This window comes from Ictidomys tridecemlineatus, chromosome 4, assembly GCF_052094955.1.
Source record: "Ictidomys tridecemlineatus isolate mIctTri1 chromosome 4, mIctTri1.hap1, whole genome shotgun sequence".
NCBI classification, from domain to species: Eukaryota; Metazoa; Chordata; class Mammalia; order Rodentia; family Sciuridae; genus Ictidomys; species Ictidomys tridecemlineatus.
Genome location: NC_135480.1, coordinates 73375298 through 73402888, shown reverse-complemented (window position 1 = coordinate 73402888; position 27591 = coordinate 73375298). Strand labels below are relative to the sequence as shown.

At 33.5% G+C, this 27591-nt stretch overlaps 1 protein-coding gene across 3 annotated transcripts; it reads right to left on the bottom strand.

Annotated features, from left to right (window-relative positions):
* On the bottom strand, window positions 1-27547 carry Hikeshi (heat shock protein nuclear import factor hikeshi). 3 transcript variants are annotated; one of them, XR_013437819.1, is made up of 6 exons: window positions 27315-27547; window positions 23162-23399; window positions 7391-7542; window positions 1029-1147; window positions 454-558; window positions 1-80 (listed from the first exon to the last, which is right to left on the bottom strand). XR_013437819.1 is itself a non-coding variant. In XM_005323290.4 (5 exons), the coding sequence occupies exons 1-5, from the start codon at window positions 27342-27344 to the stop codon at window positions 26-28; spliced, it is 594 nt and encodes a 197-aa protein (XP_005323347.1). In that variant the 5' UTR covers window positions 27345-27547; the 3' UTR covers window positions 1-25. The 3 variants fall into 3 exon arrangements, 2 of the variants coding, with proteins under 2 accessions (XP_005323347.1, XP_021580836.1); XM_005323290.4 differs by lacking the exon at window positions 454-558; XM_021725161.3 differs by lacking the exons at window positions 454-558; window positions 27315-27547 and adding an exon at window positions 14509-14645 and having other exon boundaries at window positions 23162-23300.
* Window positions 27548-27591: the final 44 nt, after the last annotated feature.

The window sequence follows — 27591 nt, the reverse complement described above, 5'->3', positions numbered from 1 at the left end:
TCCATTAAAAATCATTTTATTCAAATTATGTTTTCCAAAAGAGAGGGTTCTGTGCTAGTCGTCTTTGAAAGTTTTCATACCTAGAAAAGAAAAAATATAATATTTTTATAATTAAAAAAAACTGAACTAGGATCTTTCATAATCTACAAAATAACTTATCAGAAACAATTTTATGTCATTTCTATAAAGCTAAGAAATAAGCTAATCTAGAAATTTATTATTCTTGCAAAGAGAGAGCAAGCAATGATTAAAGAATAAGAACAGTTATGATTAACTTTTATCAGAGCCCAAATCATATAGATTTAATAACTATTCATCTTCTGCAAATTCAAGTGCTAGAAAGCACCTAAGGAAAAAAAAATAAACAAATCAAGACAAATCCTCCCTCATTTCAAGAATAGATGAGAATAATGTGCTCAAAGTCACATAGCTACATTGTGACAAAACTCAAACCTAGTATATTCCAGTGCTCTCCATGCCACACCAGGTATCACTTCTCAACAAAAAACTTCCTAAACATACCCCTACTATTCAGATATTAAAAGTGAAAAGAAATACCTACAAAACAAAAACATGGGGAAAAGGGGGAAACAGATTTATTAGTCATTCATACTCAGAATGCAATAAACTACCCTGATGCCCTACACATGAAGACTTTCTAAACAAAGGGGAAAAAGTTTTGATTGATATTTCAAACCTCGTATAGGGTACTTTAAATTCAAAATTCAAATGCAAATGCAAAATACACAAATATATATATGTATGTTTTAGGACCTCCCTAAAACATAAGCAATTATATCTTCTTACCTTTAAAAATTCATAATGGCCAATATATAACAGAATATTGAGGGTACAGACCATCTTGATCTGAATGCTACAGTACATACATTATTGGCATACAAAAACATTAATGTGTGTTGATGTCCACAAGAGAAAACACTTTTAAAATATTAAAGAACAAATACATTCACAGGCAAACAATATATAGTTACCAAAGCTTTAATATTAGGGATCAAAATGCCTCATACCATTTCAGAACCACATTTGCTGGAATGAACATTTCAGATGGACTCGGTGTCATCTGGGCCTGAGAGATAGCAAATGATGAAGCAAAATTGTAGAAGTTGTCCAACATCTTTTGTGTGAACTGAAAAGTTAATCATTAATAGATTAATGGGTTATATTAAATATTCTATTCAGCCTTCAAGAATTTAAATTAAAATATTTCTGCATTAACTTGCCTTTAAAAACTGCAAGTTTTAAGACAGTCAAATGCTGAAAATTATGTGTAGTCACAAAATGACACCGGGGCATATATTATTCATTTTGAAAGAAAAAAGGAAAATTTTTTCCTTCAAAATTTCTTATCTCCACAACTGTATCCCATTCCCCAAACATTACTCTCCTAAATCAAAAATGTGCTCAAAGTCACATAGCTACATTTATTTCTCATAAAATACTAACCATCTCTAAGAAGTTCTTTTTTTTTTTGACAGAAAGAACTTAAATATTAATAAAGGAGCTACAGGTTACCATTATCATAAAGAAAAGAAAGGTAGCATTATTCTATTTCCCCTGGGTTTTTTTGGTGGGGGGGGCGGGCAGAGGGGCAGATACCAGAGACTGAACTCAGAGGCGGGCAGAGGGGCAGATACCAGAGACTGAACTCAGAGGCTCTTAACCACTGAGCCATATCCCCAGCCATTTTTAATATTTTATTTACAGACAGGGTCTCACTGAGTTGCTTAGGGCCTAAGTTGCTGAGGCTCGTTTTGAACTCATGATCCTCCTGCCTCAGCCCCCCAAGCTTCTGGGATTAAAGCCATGTGCCATTGTGCCCAGCTTCCCCTGTTTTTTTTAACTGTCTCCTAAATGGCCAAATCTACTAATATCTCCAAGACTCCTTTAGTAAAAGATAAAAGTAAATTCATTCATATTTTCTGAGAATCAAATGGGCTTAAGCACTAAACCTAATAGTAAAGAACTAAAAATAGGGCTGGGGATGTGGCTCAAGCGGTAGCGCGCTCGCCTGGCATGTGTGCGGCCCGGGTTCGATCCTCAGCACCACATACAAACAAAGATGTTGTGTCTGCCGATAACTAACAAAGAAATATTAAAATTCTCTCTCTCTCTCTCTCTCTCTCTAAAAAAAAAAGAACTAAAAATAGTACCACTTTCTATTCACTCCAAAATAATCTTCCCTGCATCACTTTCTCAAATACACAAAACCAGCTATGAAAGCTCCTGCTTCTATCTCTTCTCTACACAAGAATTGTCTTACTAGGGCTTTAAAATTTGTTGAATATGAAGGTAACACTAAAGACTCTACTATTAAGGTACTTGAATTAATATTAGAGTTCAGTAATGTCATTAGTGGAAAGGTCACTATCAGGAAAAATATAACAGCACACCACCACACCAGTGACAAAGATTTTAAAATGTAATTTTTAAAGATTCACTTTAGAATATAAACAAAGTCTGTCCAATATCTACAAAAAATAGTAAAGCTGGTAAACCTTTGTGGAAAATATGAGACTATAATATAAGGCAGAAAAGAAAACAAAAGGACTTATGTACTATGTTCAATGGAAAGATACACCATATGTCACAGATGGAAAGAGTTAATGTGTAAAGAAAGGTAGCCAATTCTCCCCAAATCAAACCAATCATTCAACAATAATTCCAACAAGGTTTTTCATGGAACTTGACAAGGTGATACTATTTGATGAACTCAAAGCTTTTTGAATTACTACATAGAATACCTAATCTTTTTTTGAGGAGTAGGAGGAAGAACTTGGCCTACCAGATATTAAGACTTACTGGAAAATAATCAAACTGGAATAATAGAAGAGAAAGCCCAGGAAAAAAACCTAAACAAACATGACAACATGATATATAAAGGTACTATTATTATTCACTGGGGGTGGAGGGTGGTGGTAGCCGGGGCTAATTAGTTCTCCATAGGACAAAAAAGTGAACTTAATCCCTTCAATAGATAAACACAATTCAAAAAGTAAAACCTAAAGCTTTAAACTAAGATATCTTCACATATCAGAATAGGGAGAAAACCCCATAAATCATAAAGGAAATTACTAAACTTTTCTACATGAAAATATATCTGTATGCAAAAGATACCATGAGCAATAGTAAAATACAAGTAACATGCTAGGAAAAAATTGCAATGTATGTTCACATAAAATGTATGTACACATAAAAGTCTTATTCCAAAAAACAAAATTAAAAAGTACCAAAAGCAGCTGGATACAGCAATGCACATCTTAATCCCAGCAACTTATCAAATACAAATATGATATTAATATTTTTACCCACTTATCAAATTTTGGAAGTTTAATAAGTATTAGTGAAAATGTATAAGCATTAATCAATATGGAAATTTTTTTTAAATGGTTCAGTCATACAATAGTATACTATACAACAATTAAATTAGATCTATTCCAAGCATCAACATAAACAAACGCTAAAAATAATGTTAGGTAAGCAACAGCAAATGGTAGAGTCAATACTCTATAATTTCTATAGTAATGGTGAAAGAAGATAATACTAAATACAACTCTACAACAGGCCCAAAAAAACAATCAATCCATACAATAAAAACAAGTAAACAAAAAAGGGGGAACATTCTAAGATGGATGATTCCAAGACAAATTTGAAACTGATATGCTTCAAACCCTACTAAATATAAAGTGTCTCAATAATATAAAGTGTTCCTAGTTAGAACTAGGAACACAGAAATCTATGCAAAAGAAAAAAGAGGTATCTGTCAATGTAGAAAAATCAATTGTAATGCATTCCGCTGTCGTATATTTAAAAAAATAAAATCAATTAAAAAAAAGATTTAAAAAAAAAGAAAAATGAAAAATCATGTAAGAAAACAAATGTAATTATCATACTACACATGGTTTAGTTCTGAAAAATATTTACCTGTCATAATACTGAAAACTTTGAACTTTAACAAAAATCTATACTGGGAAGGTGGGATGAAAATATGTGTGTGTGTGTGTGTGTGTGTGTGTGTGTGTGTGTGTGTGTATACGCATGCACATTCATATTTGCATACAGAGGCACAAAAGTGAGGGAAGTAAAATAAGCATGTTTCATACTGGTAAGGCAATGGAAAAAAATCTGTAACAAAAAAAAATTAATCAATAACAGATTAGCAAGTTTAATCTGACAAATGGAAGTAATAAAACACCAGAAGAGATAGATAAAAAAGGAGAGTGCTGAAAGTGATTGCTTCTGAGGAACAGAATAGAAGATATAACAGAGAACAGCTGTTTTTCATATAAAACTATTGACTTTCCAAACCAAATACATGTGCCACTCTAATAAAAATTTAAATGAAATGAGAGTAAAAGTAATTAAACTAGGAACATATTTAAGCACACACTTAAATGGTACTATACAGGTACTAAAATATGGATAACTACGAGGTTAGAAGACTAGGTAGATACCTAGAAGGTTAAAGGAAGAAGAGAAGCAGGGAGTAGGGGCTGCACCTTTAAATGCTTTATTTCTTTAAAAAAAAGTAGTAGCAGGTGGGAAAACTGAAAATCCATATGTAGTAGGATGAAATTTAATCCCTATCCCTGCAAAAAAACTCAACTCAAAGTGGATCAAAGACCAAGAAATTAGACCAGAAACTCTGCACATACTAGAAGGAAATGTAGGCCTCACACTCTATCATATTGGCTCAGAAACTTAGTTCCTTAACAAGACTCCTAAAGCACAAGAAGTAAAATCAATAATCAATAAATGGGATGACACCAAACTAAAAAAGCTTCTTCACAGGAAAGGAAATAATCAATAACGTGAAGAGAAAGCCTACAAATGGGAGAAAAACATTGTTACCTGCACCTCTGACAGATCATTAATTTCCAGGATATATAAACAACTCAAAAAACTTAGCACCAAAAAAAAAAAAAAAATCAAATAACCCAATCAATAAATGGGCAAAGGAACTAAACAAACACTTCACAGAAGAAATAAAAATGGCCAACAAATATATGAAAAAATGCTCAACATCTCTAACAAATGCAAATTTTAAAGGTGCACTAAGATTCCATCTCACTCCAGTCAGAATGGCAATTACCAAGAATACAAGTAACAATAAATTGTGGCAAGGAAGTAGGGGAAAAGGTTCACTCATATATTGCTGGTGGAACTACAAACTGGTAAAACCACTATGGAAATTCCTTAAAAAACTTGGAATAGAACCACTATTTGACCCAATTATCCCACTCCTCAGTTTATACCCAAAGGGTTTAAAATGCAGCCACATCAATGTTTATAGCAGCTCAATACACAAAAATAGCTAAGCCAGACAGCCAACCTAGATGTGCTTCAAGAAATGAATAGAAAAGGAAATTATGGTATATATACACAATAGAGTATTATTCAGCCATAATAAAAAATTACTTTATGACATTTGCAAGTAAATGGATGAACCTGGAGACTATCATTCGAAGTGAAATAAGCCAGACCCCAAAAAACCAGACGTTGAATGTTTTTGCTGATATGTAAAAGCTAACCCACCACGAGGGGGCAGCACATGGGAAGAATAGATATTCAGTAGATTAGACAAGGGGGAATGAAGAGAAGGGGATGAATAGAAGGAAAGACAGTGGAATAATCAAAAATAATTGTATAATCAAAAATAATCTTCCTATGTACTTACAAGAATATACCACAGTGAATCCCACCATCATGTAAATCCATTAAGCATGGGGTCCTCACTAGAATAAGATACATTCCATGCTTGTACAATTATATCAAAATGAATTCTACTGTCATGGATAACTAAAAAGAACCAATTTTTAAAAAATGAGTAGCAGTAGCAGGTACTGGAGGTATGACTGAATAACACAATGCCTGCTTAGCATGCACAAGGCTCTGGGTTCAATTTCCAGCATTTAAAAAAATATCAGTAGTAAGAATGACAGAATGTAAGTTAAATTTAAGGGGAAAATACAATCCACTATAAAAAGAATCTATAAAAACAGGGGCTACTTTATTTCATCTATCTCTTTGTAACTCTTTCAGAAAATGCCTGGCACACAGTGCCAGTACACAATAAATATTGGTGGAATACGTAAGTTATTCTCTGTACTTTGTGTATTTAAAATTCTTCATAATAAAATGTTTACTAGAAATAAATATGCTTTATAAAAAAGCTTAAATAATTTAAATACAGCAAAAAGTTTACTTTTCTCCAGGGAAACTTAACACTTTGGGGGTGTATTTTCCAGACGTGCTTCTAAATACCATTTATGTGGGATACTATAAGTATTGTTTTAGAGCTTGCTTTCTTTGGTATGGTACAGTTTATTTTTTAAATAATTTACTAGAAAAAAATTATTTTCGTGAAGATTGAACCTAGGACCTCATGCATTCTAAGCAGACACTTTGACACTAAGCTATATTGCTGGCCCCTTTAAAAAAAAAAAAAAGTTCTTTTAAGACAAAGATTCTGTCATTCTTAATTCAGTCCATTCTCAAAAGATTATGTGACAAATTTGCCTTTAAATTCATGATGACCACAATTGTCAAAAATGTGCCTTTGGTTCTATACAATAAACCCTAAAACTTTCCCTAGTCCATTCATCCTCTTTCTTTCCTAAAGGATTTAAAGCCCTTTTAATTTAAATTTCCAGTATCTCTTCCTTTCTCTCAATTTTAGCTAGTGATCTTCCTTCTTATATCACTGAGGAAAAGAGAAGGAATCAGGAGAGAACCTGCATAAGTTATCATCACAACATCCACCAATCTCCTGCACCTGTTCCCATAATCCATTACCCTTGCTAAGGTGAACACCTCCACCTGTGCTCCTTTTTCTACTCAAATAAGTACTTCATGGGCTGGGAATGCACCTTAGTTGTAAAGTGCTTGCCTAGCATGCACAAGACCCTGGTTCCATCCCAAGCAACTCCACCAAAAAAAAAAAGATACTCCACTCTTTGCAATTCTCCACTCTCTCCTAAATCTCAGATTTTCCCCTCTAGACATTAAGCTGAAATAAACCAAGCACACTGACAGAACAACTGTATGATCCCACTTATATGTGAAATGTAAAATAACTGAAATTGTGGAAGCAGAGAGTAGAATGATGGTTGTCAGGGGTTGAGTTGTAGAGGAAGGGAAACAAGGATACATTGTTCAAAGGGTACAAAGTTTATGTACTCTATAATTGAAAATTATTAAGTGGTTAGATCTTAAATGTCACCACAAAAAAACTTGGTAAGTATGTGGGCTTATAGACATGTTAACTAGGCAGATTAACCTAGCTGGATTTAATCATTTTACAATGTAAACATATATCAAAACATCAATTATAACCTTAATAAAGTGGGGAAAAGGATGAAATGTGTATTACCTGAGTGAAAGAGTCAACTGATGATACAGCAGCATTGCCTACAGGAGTCTGCTGAGCCATACTGTCCAGTGATTCCACTGAAATTCCTATCTGAGCAACAGTTGGAGTTCGGACAATATTCATGGCTCCAAACGGATGTTGGCTTCCTTCTCCTGAAAGAAATTAATGTGTGCCACATATTCCAAATTTAACTTATATTCAAATTCCTCTGGAAATAATTTGAAAAATCTCTGGTCTGTATAAAGCAAAAAGTTCTCTTATATCCAAGTTTGTCTCTTTTAATATAAATGCAAAAGGCTACTTAATTTTTTTAGCATACTAATAAAGTATAAAAGATAAAAGTTTTGCCCCAGAAAAATATTTCTTTTCTAAAACTTGCCCAAAACTATTATAGCTACACACAATAACAGAATGAGAAAAATGAGGATTAAAGACTCAATTCTGTATAATTATGTAGGAAGTATGCTTTTAAACATCTTTAGAACTAATTTTAGCATTCTGATTATTCTATTACAGAAAGATCTTAGATTGCCATTAACCTCCAATAAACAATATAGCATGTTTTACTAACTGCCATGGATCTACTCATTCAAAAGCTGATGCTGCTATCAAACAGACAATAGTGAAATTTGCAGTTTACTCATGAAAAATATTTAATAACTTTTCCCCTTTGTTCAAAACTATATCATTAAGTATACACCTAAGACACCACCTCCAAGTGCCAGCCAATCTCTTTAAGTGATTTTATATTATTATCTTATGTCCTCTCATTTCAGCTTTAAGAACTTAAAAACATTTTTTTTTAAATGGCTGGTATGCAAGCAACTACTCAGTTTTTGTTTATCTGGGAATGTCTCCATTTCTCCTTACATTTTTTTTTTTTTTTTTTGGTACTGAGGACTGAATGCAGGGGTGCTCAACCACTGAGCCATATCCCCCAGCCCTTTTTTTTATATTTTATTTAGAGACAGAGTCTTTCTTAGTTGCTAAATGCCTCACTAAGTTGCTAAGGCTGGCTTTGAACCAACAATCCTCCTGCCTCAGCCTCCAAAGCCACTGGGATTACAGGTGTGTGCCACCGTGCCCAGCTCTCCTTACATTTCTGATAGTTTTGCTGGACACTGAATTCATGGTTGACAACTCTTTTCCTTTCAAAATTTTGTCATTCTATTACTGTCTAGACTTTATCATCTCAAAACAGCTAAAAGGATCCTTGTATGTGATGAGTTGTTTCTTTCAAGGCTTTCAAGATTCTATCTTTACTATAATGGTTTAATTGTGTCTTTGTGTGATTTTCATCAAGACTCAATACTCATCCAGGCAGTCTACAACTCTGCCCTAGTCTCCACTTCCAGCTGTGCAGAGCCTAAAAGCCAGGCTGAGGTGCAAGCTTTGAATCTTCCTGGTTTTGTATGGAGTATGTATATAGGTCAGGGCATGTATGTGCCCTTCCAGATTCCCAAGCGTGTATCAAAAAATTTCAAAGCCCTTATTCTCCAATGCTTCTCATTCTGGCTTTCATCCCAAGCTTACTCCAACTCCTGTCCCATGCCTCGAGCAGCAGTGATTGATTTATGTCGGTAAATGTTTTTTGGCAAACATCCCAGGGTGGTCACCTTAGCACTAGAAAAATTCCTGCTAGGTAAGTTAAAGGCAAGGCAGAAAACCACCAGATACAAAAAAAAAAAAAAAAAAAAAAAAAATTTTGATTACAATTCTTTGTAAATGAGGTCCATTTGCTCCCTGTACCCATACCAAAAATGGAGGCTTATTTTTAAGGTTACCCATAAGTTGAGGACCAGGGTATGGAACCAGGGTAAGTTAAAATGCCAAAAAGCTCACTGTTTTGACTGCAAGTTGTTTTACTTAACTTCAGCACCCCTTATTGCTACAAGCTTTTGGTTAATTGCTAGAATTCTGAAAAAGCCAAATCTCACAGATTTTACCAGTTATTCTGTTGATTTTATGGAAGGATTTTGGAGTCCCTTACTCTCCCACTTCTTTGTTTTAAACCTAGAATTATATTAAGTACAGAAAACTCCTATTTATCTATCTAACAGACTCCAATGATCCCAAATAATCAAAGAAGTTCAACACAAACTTCTGTTGCCTTCATTATCACCATGTAGGAAGTGACCCGCTAGGCAGAAAGGTGTGTCATCTGTGATTGCATCTTTTATCACACACAAGTAAAAAGGGCCAAGACCCATTATAGAGATGGGATTAAGGAAACATCCTTTTTCTTCATCTTTAAAGCTTTCTGGCACTAGGACAACTTACAGAGGGAAAAAGACTCAAGGGTCTTCAATGATCTTTACATTTTCAAAAATACCTACTACACTCAATGATCTTTGGTGATCTTTAATCTACATTTTCAAAGATATCCACTATGTGATAAAATTATTCCTTAGTCAATCTTACTCTTAAATGGGCTTGACACAGTAGTTAATACACTCCAAGCAGAAAGGTCCCTATTTACAAATTATGAAGTAAAATACTAGGAAGAAATATTATGAAACAATTTACAGACTTACAGTTAGTATCATCCAACTTACAACTGGATCTTAAATCAGAATAGCCAGAGCAAAGACGATAAATTACATTAAGAATTACTGTCAAAAAATTAAACCTCAGCAACTTGGGAGACTGCAGTAGGAGGATCACAAGTTCAAGGCCAGCTTCAGCAATTTAGCCAGGCCCTAAGCAACTCAGCAAGACCCTGTCTCAAAAATAAAAATAAAAAGGACTACAAAATTGCTCAGTAGTTAGTAGTCCCTGGGTTAAATCCCCAGAACCCCAGCATCCCCGCCAAAAAAAAAAAGGATAACAACAAAAACAGCAGAGCAAGTAAAACATTCAGCATATTGTTAGAAAACAAAACACATATTATATCAAGTTCTCAACAACATTCTAAGAGTAAATGCAGCAGCTTTCTTCTTTTTTTGTGTTGGCGACTGAACCCAGGGGCACATAATCATTGTGCCATGTCCTGGGCCCTTTTTATTTTTTATTTTGAAACAGGGTCTCACTAAGTTGCTTGGGGACTCATAAAGTTACCAGGACTGGCTATGAACTTGTGATCCTTTTGCTTCAGTGTATCAAGCTGCAGGGATTACAGGCAAGTGCTATCACACCCAGCTGCAGCAGCTAATTTTTAAAGACTGTTTCTCAGGGTATCCCTCCTTCTTGTAAGAGCCTAAGGCAAAACATAATGCAAGAGAAGAAATCTTACAGAAAGCTAGTTTTTTAATCTCAGTATACAAAGAAAAGTAGTCATCATCATTTGCTATTTGGGTCTAATGGAACCTTTTAACAAAGAATGGTTAGAAAGGGAGTAAGTGTACAATTCAGTGGTAAAGCAAGGACTCATAAAGTTACCAGGACTGGCTATGAACTTGGGTTCAATCCCCAACTGCCCCTACCCCACAAAAAAATAATGTTCAGAATACATGTTGGAAAAAAACTTTATTTGAATTTTATTAAGTATTTAAATACAGCAAAACTAGATATCCATTTCATTTTTCTTCCTTATTTTTAATTTATATAGGTGAAATGGGCATGTCTTCTAAATCAGAAATGAACATGAAATATCCATCTTATAAGTTAGACATCTAGTAAGTTCTAACTTATGGTTACATCTTGTTCATTGTATGGCCTATACATTGTCAAAATGAAATACTTAAAAGACCGAAATTTTAAAAACTGTAATGGCTCATAATTTGTTCAAGTAAGGATGACCAATCTCTGATCATAATTTACAAAATACTCTTATTTTTAGTTTATAAACATTATTTCCTTTCAATCACCTTTGTATATACACCCACTTTTAGCATTTTTCTACTTACAAATGCTATCCAGTCAAATTTAGAGCACAAATATACAAGATGAAAGAATATCAACATACATCTTTTAATACATGTTCAAGATATTGTTAGAAAATACTGCATGATAATTTCTTCTTCTTAAATGCCAAAGTACCTATCTTTTCTTTTGGTCCTTTGTTCAATAATCAATTATTTGAGTAAATTCAGATGAGATCATTATCTGAAGATTCATAATCTGAAATTTTGTAACTTTGCCATCATTAGTCTAGACTACATTTAGCTCTTTGGATTTGTTTTCTAATTTGTCTAATAAATGTAAAATGTATTCCGTCAGTTTTTTCTCTTTGCCATTGTGAATGAAATACAAACAGTATTAACTTCATATTCTATTTAATAAAAGTTAAAACCTGACCATAATGATGGCCTTGTCTCCTTTTACATTTCTTTAATGTTAACATAATCTTTTGACCAATGCAATATGAAATTATAGTTAATGAAATGAATAATAAAGATGCCCAGACCAAATCTGGCCCACAACCAATTTCTGTGTATGACCTGGGAGCTAAGAGTGGTTCTTAAATTTTTAAAGAGTTGTTTAAAGTGGAATCATAAGCCACTGAGATAATTCAGGGGCTGTAAAACCTAAAATGCTTACTATCTGCTCTAAGGCAGTTCCATCATTCTTCCATTTTTATTATTTTAGCCCTTTTCCTTTTAGTATAGTTGAGAATTGGTGAGTAATGATGAAATAATTTCCTGGTTGAAACAAGGTACTTCAAGATAAAGAAGAAATAAGATCACTAATATTTCCAAATGCATCTTAGGTTTATAAAATGATCCAGTGGACCTACAGAGTAATTGCAAGATAAAATGAGGTTTTTTCCTATTAAAAAAATATAAATAAATGTTCTCTGTATTCTTTGGAAGAACACTACAAAAGAATAAAACTGAAGAAATAACAATCCTTCTGATGATTAAAGTGCTCAAAAGAGGAACTAAAAGTTCACTGGCAGAGATAAAGTAACAGCAAAGAAATGAAGGCTAAAGACAAGTTATGGCAAAGGAAGGTAATTTAATAAATAGTAGCATTTCAATGAGATTGACATATGCTATAAGTAATATAAAAACATCTTAATTATGTCTGCTTAACAGTGTACTGAATGTAAAAATCTAGAAATCGTATATTTCTAAAATCTCTTGGCTTCATTTTTATTGACAGCTTGACAGGACTGAAATTCATTTTTCACTAATGCATATTCTATGCACTGTGTGACTCTCAAAACTTTGTTACCAATAAATATCTCAGTCATATTAAAAAAATGGTTAAAAAAATGGATAAAAAATTTTGTCCATTTTGGATATCTGAAGTGTTATTAAAGGAGCATCCACCACTGTATCATACAGAGCACAAAGTCAAAGCCATAAACAATCCCTATTTTCAAGGAGCTTACACTCTAACAAGAAGGAGTAAAAGTCACTTAACTGTTCTGAACTGGTTTTGTTATCTGGATGATTTCTAAGAGCATTGACATTATATGATTTTATATAAACATAAAAAGAACCACTTATTATCAGGGTTGGGGTTGTAGCTCAGTGGTAGAGTACTTGCCTAGCACATGAAGGCACTGGGTTCAATGCTTAGCACCACATAAAATAAATTAAAAAACAAAGGTATTGTGTCCATCTACAACTAAAAATATTTTTTAAAAAAACACCTATTAAACATCAACTGTGTGCCAAGCACTATTTTTCATTCTGCACACATAAATACTTTTATTAACTACATTTTACTGAATTTTCCTTTAAGGTTAAAGATCTTGGTCAAGTACACACCCCTAACTGGGTGTGGTGGTACACACTTAATAGTACCAGCTACTCTGGGAGGCTAAGGCAGAAGGATCAATTGAGCTAGGAATTTGAGACCAACCTGGAAACAAAGGAAAACACCATCTCAAAAAGAAAAAAAGAGTATACCACCAATAATGAGTATCTCCAGGGTTCAAAACAGATTTGTCAAACTCCAGAGTCAAAACTTATTCCAGTTCAGTTCATTATTCTTTTTATATTAAATTCTAAAGTCTGAATTTTTATTCATTACTTACTTTACAATGAAGCCAGTCAAGAAATGTCACAAAGTAAGAGGTTCTGAACCACTCTGACTCACTAATTCCACTTCATATAAATACACTAAAGCATCTTAGAGCTTTTGTTGTCTTTTCTAATCCCCTTGACAACCTCAACTCTATTTTAAAACAAAAACTGAATTAGCTTAACTGTTTCTTTCTAGTAACTGAGCTGAAGAAGTGAAAGACCATAAATGCCTAATGTAGAGAAAGCTAAAAGCAATGACATTAAAATATGGCATCAAGACCAAAAAGAGAAGAATCATGAAGAAGAAATTCAGACAATGACTTATAACTCTAATTTTAACATTTGCAAAAAAAAAAAAAATCTTTTTTTTAATGTCACTGTTACAAAAAACAAAGCTAAGCAATTATGCCAGATCAAAGATTAAGGTGTAACAAGAGCAACTGCATGTTCCTGACTGGATCCTAGATGGAAGTGCAGGGTAGAGGGATTTACTAAAAGATATTGGGACAACTGGCAAGCCTTTAAAGTGAACTGTATATTAGATAATAGTAGTATAATTCACATTAAATTTGCTGAATGTAATCACTATACTATGCTTATATAAGAAAGAGAACACTGTTTATCTAGGAAATATCTACAAATGTACTTAGAAAAAGGGAAATGATGTCGATGACATATTTGCCAGTTTCAGAAGAAAAAATACATAAATACAAAGATAAATAAAATATAGCAAAAACGTATGTGAAGAAAGTATAAAAAATTCTTTGTGCAATACTTAAAATTCTCCTCTAATTTAAAATTTTTCAAAATAAAGTTTTCTTTAATCCCCAATGCAAAAAAAAAAAGACCAGAATTGATATTTTTAAATTTTGATTCCAAATTAACAGTACCTCACAATAGGGATGTAACCAAAATAAAATAAGGTAAAACCCACTATATGGTGCCCAATTTACTCTACAGGCCTAAAACATAAAACATTAGTCTTTTCTCATAATAAGAATATTCTACAAAACTCTACTACAGTACTCATTCATATAAACACATATAATTCTCTCTTTCTTATACCACAGGTGAATTGAGAAACTATTTCTTCTTATTCTGCTAAGTATAATTACATATTAAAGTGCTACAGACATAATAAAATATATTTGTAAAGCTCTACATAAGTGTTTTTATATCTGACCTAATGTCCTACTCCCCCACCTGCTCTTCCAATCTTGGACTCTTCTGTTTCCCATTCTCCATATAATTCTCCACTGTAGATGTCACTGGAATTCTCCCTGACTGAGGCATTGAGCCATATCCTCCTTGTCTCTTGAAACACTTTACAAATAGTTAACCTACAGAGAAAAGGAAGGTTTTAAGTTGAACTTTGTGTGTATGATGTATGTGCATGGGGCTTAAATAAACTCTTCAAATAGTATATGAACTCAACCAATATTTATCTTTGACAAACAAATGCATATAAATATGCATAAAGATACATAATATAAGTATTTTCAGTTACTTGTTTTTGGTAAGAGAAACTATTTTCTCCTTTCAAATTCAGATCAAAGTTTTAAACCACAATTTAACAGATACTGTACTCGTGTTCCTGATATATCATGAACCAAAACTTCTTAAAGTTAACATTACATAGCATTTTCTTATTCTTAAATGTTACAGCTTTTAGTAGATGTATGAGTTATAATAACCAGAAATCAGTAGAACCTGTATCTGAGTGCTGAAAACAATGTTAAGCTTTCTTAAGATTTTTATAATTTAATGTTACTAAGACTAGATAATAATTTAATGTTACTAAGGCTAGATACCACTTTCAGTATACAGGTAAGACATTTTAAGGAAAAACTTCAAAAAGCACTGGAACAATCTCAGTATAAAACTAGACAAAAATATTTATGTATATGCAGAAAATGAATTTCTAATTCTAATTAAGGGTACCTTTTACATAAGTTGAGATATGCAGGCTATCACCAGGCATATTTCATTGAGAAAATTAAAGATGTATCTATTGAGTAAATTCTCGGGACAACCTGCACGTGTTTACATGTTTCTGTGGACCTAATGAAATCAAAACAAAAGTGAAGCTGGTACAATGGCACACACCTGTAACACCAGAGGCTTGGGAAGCTGAGGCAAAAGGATTACAATTCAAAGCTAGCCTCAGAAACCTAGCAAGGCCCTATGCAACTTGGCAAGACCCTGTCTCAAAATAAAATATAAAAATTTTTGTCATTATATTCAGAATTTCACTACATGAACCAATAAGCAAGGAAAACTGAAGGTAAGACCCTATAAAAATAACCAAATTCAGTTTCATTGTTGAAAATACAGATTACTTATTATAGATTATTTATTTCTATTATTTATTATTCTATTATTATTATTATTATTACTATTATCACATTACTTCTGTAACATTAACTCATGGAACACTGAAAAAAGTTAACAATGAATATTATAATCTTTAGAGGAACATTTAAAAAAACTAAGGCAGTCAGGTGTGGTGGCATCACCTATAAGCCTAGCAGCTCAGGAAGCTGAGGCAGGAGGATCACAAGTTCCAGGCCAGCCTCAGCAACTCAGCAAGGACCTAAGCAACTTAGCAAGACCCTATTTCAAAATTAAGAGAAAAAAAAAAATAGAAAAAGGGTTGGGGATGTGGCTCAGTGGTTAAGTGCTCCTGTATTCAATCCCTGGCGCAGCGTGCATGTGCCTTTACACTTACACACACACACACACACACACACACAAAAAAAAAATACTAACACAAAGGAATATACTAAAAATCAGAAGCTACATAGAATAAAAAATACACAATCCTAAAAAAAAGAAAAAGCACACAATCCAAATGAATGCCCAAAAAAGGGGAAGAGGAAAAAAGAAATAAAATAAACAGCAAAATAAAAATGTTAACCAAAGCTGGGTCTGGTTTACAGCTGAATGTGGAGTACGTGCCCAGCATGTGTAAGGCCCTGGGTTCAATCTCCAGTACTGGGTGGGGGTGATGGACTAAATACTTCTTTTGAAAAATGAGGGTTAAGAATTGGTTCAATCACAATTGCCTGAAGCTATTTCAGCAAGGCTCTTCTCTACCCTGATGTGCTAGTTAGCTAGGTTTATTCAAAATACTCAAACCCCGAGGCTTGAAAGGGTACCTCAAAAGTTGAGGAATCTATTACAAGTTCATCTAATTTTGTTATTTTAAAAATACCATTTCCTAGTAAGAATACTTTAATTTTTATATATAGATTAAGAATTCTCATACTTTCAACATTCAAAAGGCTCTTTTCAGAACAACTTATTGGTTAAAAAAACAATTTTTTTTTTAACCCAGGCAGGAGGATCACAAAAAAAAAATTTTTTTTAACCACTCTAAGATTTCATCCCACTCTAGTCAGAATGGCAGCTATTATGAAGTCAAACAACAATAAGTGTTGGCGAGGACGTGGGGGAAAAGGTACACTCATACACTGCTGGTGGGATTGCAAATTGGTGCAGCCAATATGGAAAGCAGTATGAAGATTCCTTGAAAAACTTGGAAGGGAACCACCATTTGACCCAGCTATCCCACTCCTCGGTCTATACCCAAAGGACTACAGGGACATAGCCACATCAATGTTTATAGCAGCACAATTCACAATAGCTAAACTGTGGAACAAACCTAGATGCCCCTCAGTAGATGAATGGATTAAAAAAATGTGGCATATATACACAATGTAATATTACTCAGCAATAAAAGAATAAAATCATGGTATTTGCAGGTAAATGGATGGAGTTAGAGAAGATAATGCTAAGTGAAAAAAAATTTCTTTAATAGCATTTTACCATTTAATGTAAATGTCTCTAATTTATGCTGATTTAATATTCTCTATAAATAAACATTGTGCTTTAACATGATAAATATTGCTTGAAAATTTTTTTTCATTAAGAAACACACACACACCTCTAAAAACTGCAACTAAGGAGGATGAGGCAAGAGAATCTCAAGCTCCAGGATGGCCTCAGCAACTCAGCAATACCTTGAACAACTTACCAAGACCTGTCTCAAAAAGGATTGGGGATGGATGGACATCATTACCCTAGGTACGTCTATGATTGCATGAATGGTGCGACTCTACATCGTGTACAACCAGGGAAATGAAAAATTGTGCTTTTTTTGTGTACAAAAATTTGTGTACAATGAATCAAAATGTATTCTGCCATCATGTATAACTAATTAGAATTTAAAAACGGACAAAGGAAGGGGGGGACTGGGGTTGTACCTCCGTGGTAGAGCGCCTCCCATTTGTGAGGCACTGGACTCGATCCTTAGCACCAAATAATAAACAAACAAACAAAGTTAAAAAAAAAAAGACTGGGGATGTGGGTCAGTAGTAAAGCACTCCTAGGTTCAAGTCCCAGTGTCAAAAAAAAGTTATTTTCATAGATTAAACTATCAATAGCCATTTTCTAATGGAAATGATTTTTTAAAATAAAATGAAACTATTTTTTTAAAATCAGAATAAAAGAACTTGTCAGAAGCTTTGGGTTTAATCCCCAGGACCATAAAATAAATAAATATATATTATTATCATGTAAACCCATTTTCTCATAATGGATCAAGGATCAAGAATTACTCTGAGATTGGGTTTTAGACTGTGTTATGTAACTACACACACACACACACACACACACACACACACACACACATCTCTCTTTGATATTATTCCTAAAATTTCAGTAATATTAATTAGGTTAATTTTATTTATTTATTTATTTACTCATTCATTTATTGGTAACAGGGACTGAACCCAGCGGTGCTTAACCACTGAAACACATCCCCATCCTTTTTTATTTCTATTTTTGAAACAGGGTTCCCAATGTCACTTAGGGCCTCACTAAATTGCTGAGGCTGGCCTTGAACTTGTGATCCTCCTGCCTTAGCTTCCTGAGTTGCTGGGATTACAGACATGTGCCACCATACCTGGCAGGATTAATTTATTTTTTTACTGCAAAATTTTCTCCAGATTGAATGAGATAACACAATAAGGAAATGTTAGGATTCATATGACCCTAGAGTGCCTCTCCAACCTTCTAAGGGAAACAAGAGAAAGGCAGCCAAAGGCAATGCAAAAAAATGGCATGAAAAAGCATCTCCTGCAGGGAATGTTGATCACAAAAGAAAAAGGAATGTTGTGGCCCCTTCCAAACTCAAAATGTTGGCAAAGCTGTGGGAAAGAGGAGAGAAAATAGGTTTGGACAGTTAAGTGAATAACTTAGTAAGTATGTCTCTAAAAACAATCATATGCCCTGGTCTACTAGCCAGTGACTAAGATTCCAATATTCAACTTAATCAATGCATATGATTAAATAAACCACTAAAATTCTCTACTTTCAATTGTTATATAAACCAAACCTATCACTTTATATTTAAGGCACTATAATCAGGTCCCAAAGGCTTGTCAAACCAAACAGTCTCTCTCTCTTTCCTAATTAGTTGCTCCTTCTTCTGTACTGCTTATTACTATAATATATACCAGTATCCATGCAATATTTCTACCATTTCCTAACTGGTATTTTATTATTAAAAAAATTAGAAAAGTATCTATTTCTATTTATTTCTTTCCTTTTTAAATCAATACATAAATATTCATAAATATTATACCTCACTTTTTTAAAAAGAAGTTTGGGAGCACTCAAGTGAGCATCAAATGAAATTTTCAATGATGAATGCACAAAAAATTATTCATGACTTTCTTTTAAACAAACAATCTAGACTCACTGTATATACATTTGGCAAGGGGAGAAAAAGAATTTCAATAGATATCTTGCACTAAATATAAAATTCAATTCAAACTGAATCCCAGATATAAAAGCAAAATCTACAATAAAATTTCCTCAAAGATTTCCTAAGTCACAATAGCAAGAGCACAATCCAGAAAATAACAAATTAAAAACTTGGACTATCTCAAAATTTAAAAATTTCTGTTCTATAAAAGACACCATAAGGAGAAAAGACCAACCAATGACTGGGAAAAAAATATTTTCAAAATCATATATCTGATAAAGAACTTATATCAATAACTTTATATATATATACACACACACACACACACACATATATATACATAATCTCAAAACTCAAAAACACCCAATTTTTAAAAAGAGGTAAAAAATTTGAACAGACATTCATCAAGAAAGATATATAGACAGGGGGCTGGGGATGTGGCTCAAGTGGTAGCGCGCTCGCCTGGCATGCGTGTGGCCCGGGTTCGATCCTCAGCACCACATACCAACAAAGATGTTGTGTCTGCCGAGAACTAAAAAAAAAAATAAATACTAAAAATTCTCTCTATCTCTCTCTCTCTTCTCTCACTCTCTCTTAAAAAAAAAAAAAAAAGATATATAGACAGCAAAAAGAACACATAAAAATAGTCACTATCATTAGAGATTAAAACCACAATCAGACACCACTCCAGTAAAATAACACTAGAACAGCTTAAGCTGTAACACAATGTAGAGGAACATTGCTAGGTAAAACATAAAACAGAACAATTATACTGGAAAATAGTTTGATAGTTTCCTAAAAAGCAAAATATCCAAGTACTATATGATCTAGCCACTGTTCAGTAAAGGGCATATTTCCATGCAAAGATCTGTATACAAACATTCAAAGTGGCTTATTTTTATGAGCCCAAATCTAGAAATAATCCAAATGCTTATTAACAGGTGAGTGAATAAACAAATGTATCAATATACATACAATGGCAGACTACTAGCAATAAAGAAGAATGAGCTATTCATACACCTTGCAACATAAGACACTCTGAAAATAATTATAACAAATAAAAGAAGTCAGGTAAAAAAAACTATATACTGTATAATTTCATTTATATAAAACTATAGAAAATACAAACTATTTTATAATGACAGAAAATAGGTCAGGAGTTGCCTACAGCAGGTAATAAGTTCATTATCTTGACTGTGATGATAGTTTCACGGGCATTATGATATGTCAAAAGTTATCAAACTATATACGTTAAATATGTGAAATTTATTGTATATCAACTAATCTCAATAAACCTATTAAAATCTGTTAACAAGGCAAACTTTCTTTGTTCTTTGGAAGATCTCTTATGAAAGATTAAAAGCCATGAGATATTAGTCTCTGCTGAAAAAGAAAACTAAAGCCAGGAATGGTGGCTCATGGCCATAATCCCAGCAATTTGTGAGGGCTGACATAAGAGTATAGCAAGTTCAAAGCCAGTCTAAAAAAAAAAAAAAAAAGCGAGACCCTAAGTAATTTAGTGAGACCCTGTCTCAAAATTTAAAAAATAAAAAGGGCTGGAGATGTGACTCAGTGGTTAAGTGCTCCTGGGTTCAACCTCCAATACAAAAAAAAAGAACTGAGAAATTTAAACTTATGGTTTCATAGATTCTGATGTTATATCAATGCTTAGAATATATCAGATATAAATCAAATGCACACACACATCCATGATTTCACAATTCTTTTAAAAGTAACTTAATTACTTTTTTTTTTTCCTGGGATTAAATCTAGGACCTTGTGCATGTGAGGCAAGCACTTTACCAACTGGGATATATCCCCAGCCTAACTTTATTACCTTTGAAGATGCCAGAGAATATTCCTTATGCCATAAAAAAATCAACTCATTTTTTGGCCATTCATATGTAAAGAGAAAAACATCAAGCATTTATTCTGTTTTTCTTATAAGCATTCTATCTCTGAAATTCAGGTAGATAGAGAGTAGCATATCACATTTCTCTTTACAGTTAATAAACAAAATGGCAAAATAGAATATCATCATTCTATCCAGGCATGGTGACACATTCCTTTAAACCCAGAAACTCAGGAGGCTAAGGCTCACAAGGAGGCTCACAAGTTCAAAGCCAGCCTCAGCAACTTAGGGAGACCCTGTCTCAAATTAAAAAGAAAAAAAAGGAGGAAGGTGCTGGGGATGTGGCTCAATTAAGTGCCCCTGGGTTCAGGGTGGAGGGGATAGAATCATCATTCTGAATCTCTATTGAGTTAGTCAATTTAGATCTGTATATGAATGTCTACTAATTACACACACAAAGAGAGCTAACCACATGTGATGAAAGAACATGTAACCACTAATAATAATTCTGTCAAAAAACGTTAAAAATCAATTCAAATGAAATATGGTAAAACCTCTAAATCCAACTAGTTTACTGGAAACAAAGACAAAAGAACACATTAAACCTTTAATTTTCATAAAAGATTTTTGAGACTTTTAACAATCAAATGAACTATGAGGATCTTTCGTGGATGTTAATTGAAATTATTTTAAAACTTTATATACTCATAAAACTTTTGAGACCATTGGAAATCTGAACACTGATCACGTATATTTAATTTGATATTAAAGAATTATTGTTTAATATTAACTGTAATACCAATGTATTACAGTTTTTTTAAGACTTTAATCTCTTAAATACACACAATTTATTTATAGGTTGCATGCTGTGATTTAAGAATCTGCTTCCAAACAATATGAAATAACATTATCCATGAGTTGGTCATTTCTGAAGCCAAGTGATGGATATAATATTCTGTTTGATCTGATTCTGCATATGCTTGAATTTTCTACAATGAAGTTTTTTAAACTTCTCAGTTAAATTTACTTTGTAACTACTTTCTGTACATAGATATAAAGATTTCAATTACCAATTTTAATTTCTTTATTGATACTACGTCTCTTCAGGACTTCAATTTATTCTTGAGCCTTTTTTTTTTTTTTTGGTAATTTCAAGTTTTTACATTATAGCATTCAAACAGGTCTGTGACCTAAGCATATAAAAAATTGCTGACCCATGTAATTTCAAATCAGTTCGTGTAACACACAACTTTTCGTAATTCATACCAATTTTTCCCAGGCAGACTCTACCTTGTACCATTCTGAGCATACTGTGCTTTCCAACTTTTGTCTTATGCTGATTATTACCCACAGCTAAAAAACAATGCCCAATAAATCTCTCACAGGTCTGAAAAATTCCTACTTGTTTAAAAGCTCCAGTATCACTTCCTTCAAGAAACCTGCCCAAACCTATTTGAGTTAACTGCACACTTCCTTCTCTATTCTTCCTCAGCACTATTAGTTTTTATTCTTCCAATTACTGGACTATAGAAATGTCTTCTGTAAGAATATATTTCAGGCAAAAGCATAATCACTATATTTTAATTCCTACAGTAGATACTCAAAGGTTTTTGTTAAATATATAAACGTGTTATCTACACGTTCCCTAAATATAGTTTTTCCTTGGACTCCATTGACACTGTGTACAAAAGTTTATACTTATATTTTAAGAGTTTTCAAATATGTTCATCCAGACTTAAGGGAACCCAAGAGTCAATGGAAGTGATAGCTAATCTAGTTCCAGTCTCAAATTTCTTCACAAAATACCTCAAAGTGTAAAAGTGAGAATTACTTCCTTGCAATATCAAAAGAACCAAAGTAAGAACAATTTGGAAATCAAATCTAAGAGTTCAAAAATCTTAATGGAAGAAAAAAGACACTCCCATTCTATTTCCTATAATCTTAGTTTATTACAAATCATAAGACCCCTCTCCTTAATAAAACACCCACACAGAAAAATCCAAAGAGAGTTACTTTCAATAGTTCTCAAGGGGCAGAGAATAGGAGTAAGGACCAAGAAAGGCTTTTACTTATTTCAAATGTTTCTGTATCATCTGCTTTAAAAAAAAAAAAAAAATGGTACATATTACTAGCAATCAAAAGAAAAAAAAAGTAACAGTTTAAAAAGCTATCATCTTATGTTAGAATAGTTAAGAAAAAGTTTAATTACAGAACTATTTTAATATTATTCTTACCAGATTTAAGACCTGAAATTTTGAAGATGGCACTTGGTTTACCATTCGTGACAAATCCTAGGAGTTGCCATACTGGCATTCCATTTGAATCAGGATAGGAAAAGTAGACAGATCCTCCCATTCCCTCAGGAAATGGAATCGTTCCGAGCATAAAAACCACAACATGGTTGATATTTTCATAATCAGGCAAGTCAAAAACAAATTTATCCTCTGCCACTTGCTGTGCAGCTGTTTGTACCTAGAAAATAAGAAATTCCTCTTAGTTCAATGTTTGATGAGTTTCTGTGATACTTATGCTATTGCTATAAATTATGACATCAGCATAGTCAATTATCACGATTACATGAAGTGTGTTTGACTAATCTGGTACTCTTAATTATGAAACTACCAAATATGCCACAAAGTGTTAACTTTATTATATAATAGAGTCCAAAAATACATATTTAGCCTTAATATGTATGTAATCTTTTCAAAATACAACTATATTCTTTCAGAAGTTCCCTGAAAGGATTTTAATAACTACAACTTCACAATGTTGTAAAAATGAAAGGTTCTTCAAATAACATTATCAAGCTCATATCACCCAACTTGAGAGTACAGAACTTCAAATCATTAAAGTGGTTAAGCAATCCAGAAGTAGCAATTATTTGAAGATTCTGTATTTGCAAACTCAGATATAACCCAAAAATAAATGCTTACTATTACTTCTGCAGTCATTCATGGACACTGTCATCGGTAAAACAAAAATTTGAGTTGCCTGACTTACATATTCCCAGCTGAGGTAAAACTAGCCTATGCAGTACCACATTTCAGCCTGAATACTGTAAACAAATATTTTTCATAGCCTATTTGGTGCCATGTTTGTTTGCATTTTTGTACTTTTTGTCAGTGATTTTGCTATTTAAAATGGCCAAGATTTATAAAGTGCTGGTTAGTGTTTCTAACTATAACAGAACTATGAAATATCTTACAGAGAAAACCCATGTGTTAGATTAAGTTTTGTTCAGGCATGAGTTATGCTGTTAGACCACGAATTGAATGTTAATGAATCAACCATGCATATTAAATGTCTTTTTGATGTTTATAAAAAGAAACAAAAAAAATTGTGATAGTTGACAACAAAGGCTGAAACTAGAGGCTCTCAGGAATGTACCCCTATAGTTCCACTAGGAGCAATAGTCCAGTATTTTTTCATTTCAATAGTCATGCAGACTTGTATACAAAATATAAAAATTCTTCCTTAAATTCAGTATGTGGGAACTTATAAAAGTTTCCTCTTCAGTTAATTCATAATCTAATTGTTTTAGAACTGAACATTAATTTATAAACTAATATATTAAAATTTGAGAAATCTATTCATATTTCACTACATAATCATTGTCACTGCATTTATATTCACAATTCAGTGAATCCTAATCTTGCACCAAAGACAGTTTAGTAATAAATGATTTTTAAGTAATACCTGCACAAATTTAAAAAGGAAAATGCTTCACATAGTGGTTACAACCCTATATTTTGGAGAAAGAAAAAAAAAAGCTGGCATAAGATCTGCAATGATTATCCAGTGAAATACAGCACTGTCAGAGAAAAAAAAATGTTATACTTTTAGAATAAAAGTACTGATAATGCTACTTTATATCCATTAGCAAAGAGAAACATTAATTTTGAGAGCACTCAAGATAGACAGGCTGTCAAGAATTTAAATACAGTTTGTCTGGTTTTTGCTTGACAATTATTATACACCAAAACTCCAAATCTGAATTATTACTATTACCTTTGAGGACTAAATGGTCAATTATTATTTAACTATATACAATTTATTTTCTGTTAACAGTATTTGCTAATTGTTACCAAAATACTTCCCCCTCTGTAGTATCCTATCTAATAACAAAAAAGAATCAAAAATATATTGCTATATAATTCCATCTATTAGTTACAAAGTAATATAAATTGCTCTAAAATTAAATTCCCAAGATGTCAAACCTGTGTTTCTTTAAATATTTTTTTTAGCTATAGATGGATACAATGACTTTATTTCATTTGTTATTTTATTTGTTATGTGGTGCTGAAGATAAAACCCAGTGCCTCACACCTGAGGAAAGCATTCTATCACTGAGCCACAACCCCAGCCCCCACCTCCCCTGCAAAGCTGTGTTTTTAAACTCAAATTCTGATTCACTCTTCTGAAATTTTCTGACTCAATTTAAATTCTCCACTTTAAACATAAAGAAAGAAACAAAGGAAGAACAAAAATATAAACCAAACTGCCAGCATGAGTATTAAATTCAGTTTCACAGATTTTTAGCATGCATATAATATTAGGGAGATGGAAAACTGTGGTTTTAGTCTTGAATAACTATCAGGAAAAATAAATACTTTTTAAGTGTCAACCCTGTACAAGACACCAGACATTCTAGAAATTTGCATTGACACTCTAAATCACTGACTTTAAGAAAAAAAAGTTACCTTTCTTCCAAGAAAAAACATTCAAGGAATGAAAATTAGGTTCATAACTTGAGATGAGTGGTTTCCTTTTTCTGATAATAGAATTATATAGGTAAGTTTTGGGATGTTGCAAGGTCTGTATGCCCTTCATTTTATTTATATATTTTAATACATATATTTAGAATATATAGTCTACATATATATTCTATTATATATTATATAATTACATTCAATATAATATAGAATTTAAAAGCCAAACATCCACTCCCAAACACCCTCTCCCATCAAAAAAAAAAAAATCTTGTCTTGACCAAGAGTGGTAGTGCATGTCTGTCATCCCAGGAACTCCTGGAAGATCAGGCAGGAGGATGGCAAGTTCCAGTTTGTTCTCAGCAACTTAGCAAGACCCTAAACAAAAACCAAAAAGGACTGGGGATGTAGCTCAGAGGTAAAACACCCCTGGATTCAATCCCCAGTACCCATCCACCTCCCCACCCTACCCCCAAAAAAAGCCCCCAGTGGTTGTGAAGAAATCCCTACTGAATATCCACAATAGAGGTTAGGTATTGGGTAAATAGACACAGATATTACTATAATTAATTTCCTTCCAAATTAGTTGACAACATGATATGTGGGATTCCATATAGCTCTTTTATTCTTTAAAAACACATTTTAAATGTCATTCGTTAATGAAATTCACTCATCTGAGTGCCACACTCCTCCCAAACTGAACCAATTTCCCTAACAAGAGCAGGGTAAAACCAAAATTATCTCACCAGGATGACCAACTACCACCATCCCACAGGGACCTCCAAGTCATTGGAGGGACAAACTTTCTGAGGCCAGTAGTCTTCGTAGTTTCTTAGAATAACGCATAGAATACAAATGTAACACCAAGAGTTGACTTAAAAATCAAAGAGGCTGCAATATTTAACAAGGCAGGGAAGGAGGGTGGGGGGAGAAAAAAAGAAAAAGAACTCTAAGTAAAATGTGTCAGTCTGAAAAGGATATATGGATGGTTTCTACAGAAGCAAACAAAATTCACTCTCCAAATTATTCTTAAACAATTCTAGACGCCGATCTCATTAAATTATATGATCTGGCAAAGCAGTTTCTTCTGACCAATAAAGGAAACATTTTGTTCGCATCTTTCTCTGATTATCTAAGATATGGCTCACACATAAATTTCAGGCGTTTTTATCAGCCAATTTCCAATAAACACATTTTTACTAGGGACCTTCCAAAGAGACCTAACAACTATACAATGCCTTAATCTCTGATAGTCCGGTGAGAAGCTGGATTAAAATCTCAAATTTATGAGTTTAGGCAAGCATTTATACTGCCAACAGAGCTTAAGTTTCTCAACTGCAAAATGGGAGCAATGATCATTTTACGGATTATGAAGGTTAAATCTGAAATACCAAATAAACGTTACGCAAAAAGAAACTGACAAAAAGGGTGCATAGCACTAGGCCCAATACTTGGTACAAATTGCACCCTCAATAAATGACAACTAATTTTGTGACTAATGTACAAGTAAACCTGAACAGAGAGCACCCCAGCGTCCCAATCCCCAACCCACACATCCAGGCAAAAATTTTATAGAGGCGGTTTCACAGCGTCTCCAGCACCGAGGTCCCACCCAGCTCCGACAGGTTCGCTTTCTGCATCCAGACCCCTTCCTGATACCACCCGGCCCCATCCTCACCAGCCTCCCCGCCACCAAGCAGCCAAACATGGCGGCGGCTCCGCTCAGCCAGCAGGGACCCGAAGCTGGCGACTAGCAGTCCTGTGGCTAGCGCCCTAGAGGAGCCCAAGAACCTTCCAGACTTTACGGAAGGGAACTTGTCCCTCCACTACATAGCTGCAGGACCAGCGGCAAGAACGCCTTCTGTCCCCACGACCTTTGACCCTGCTTCCCAGCGCGAAAAGCACTTCCGGGTCTTATGTCCACTTCCTGCTACTGAAAGAGAAGGGCGTCAGTC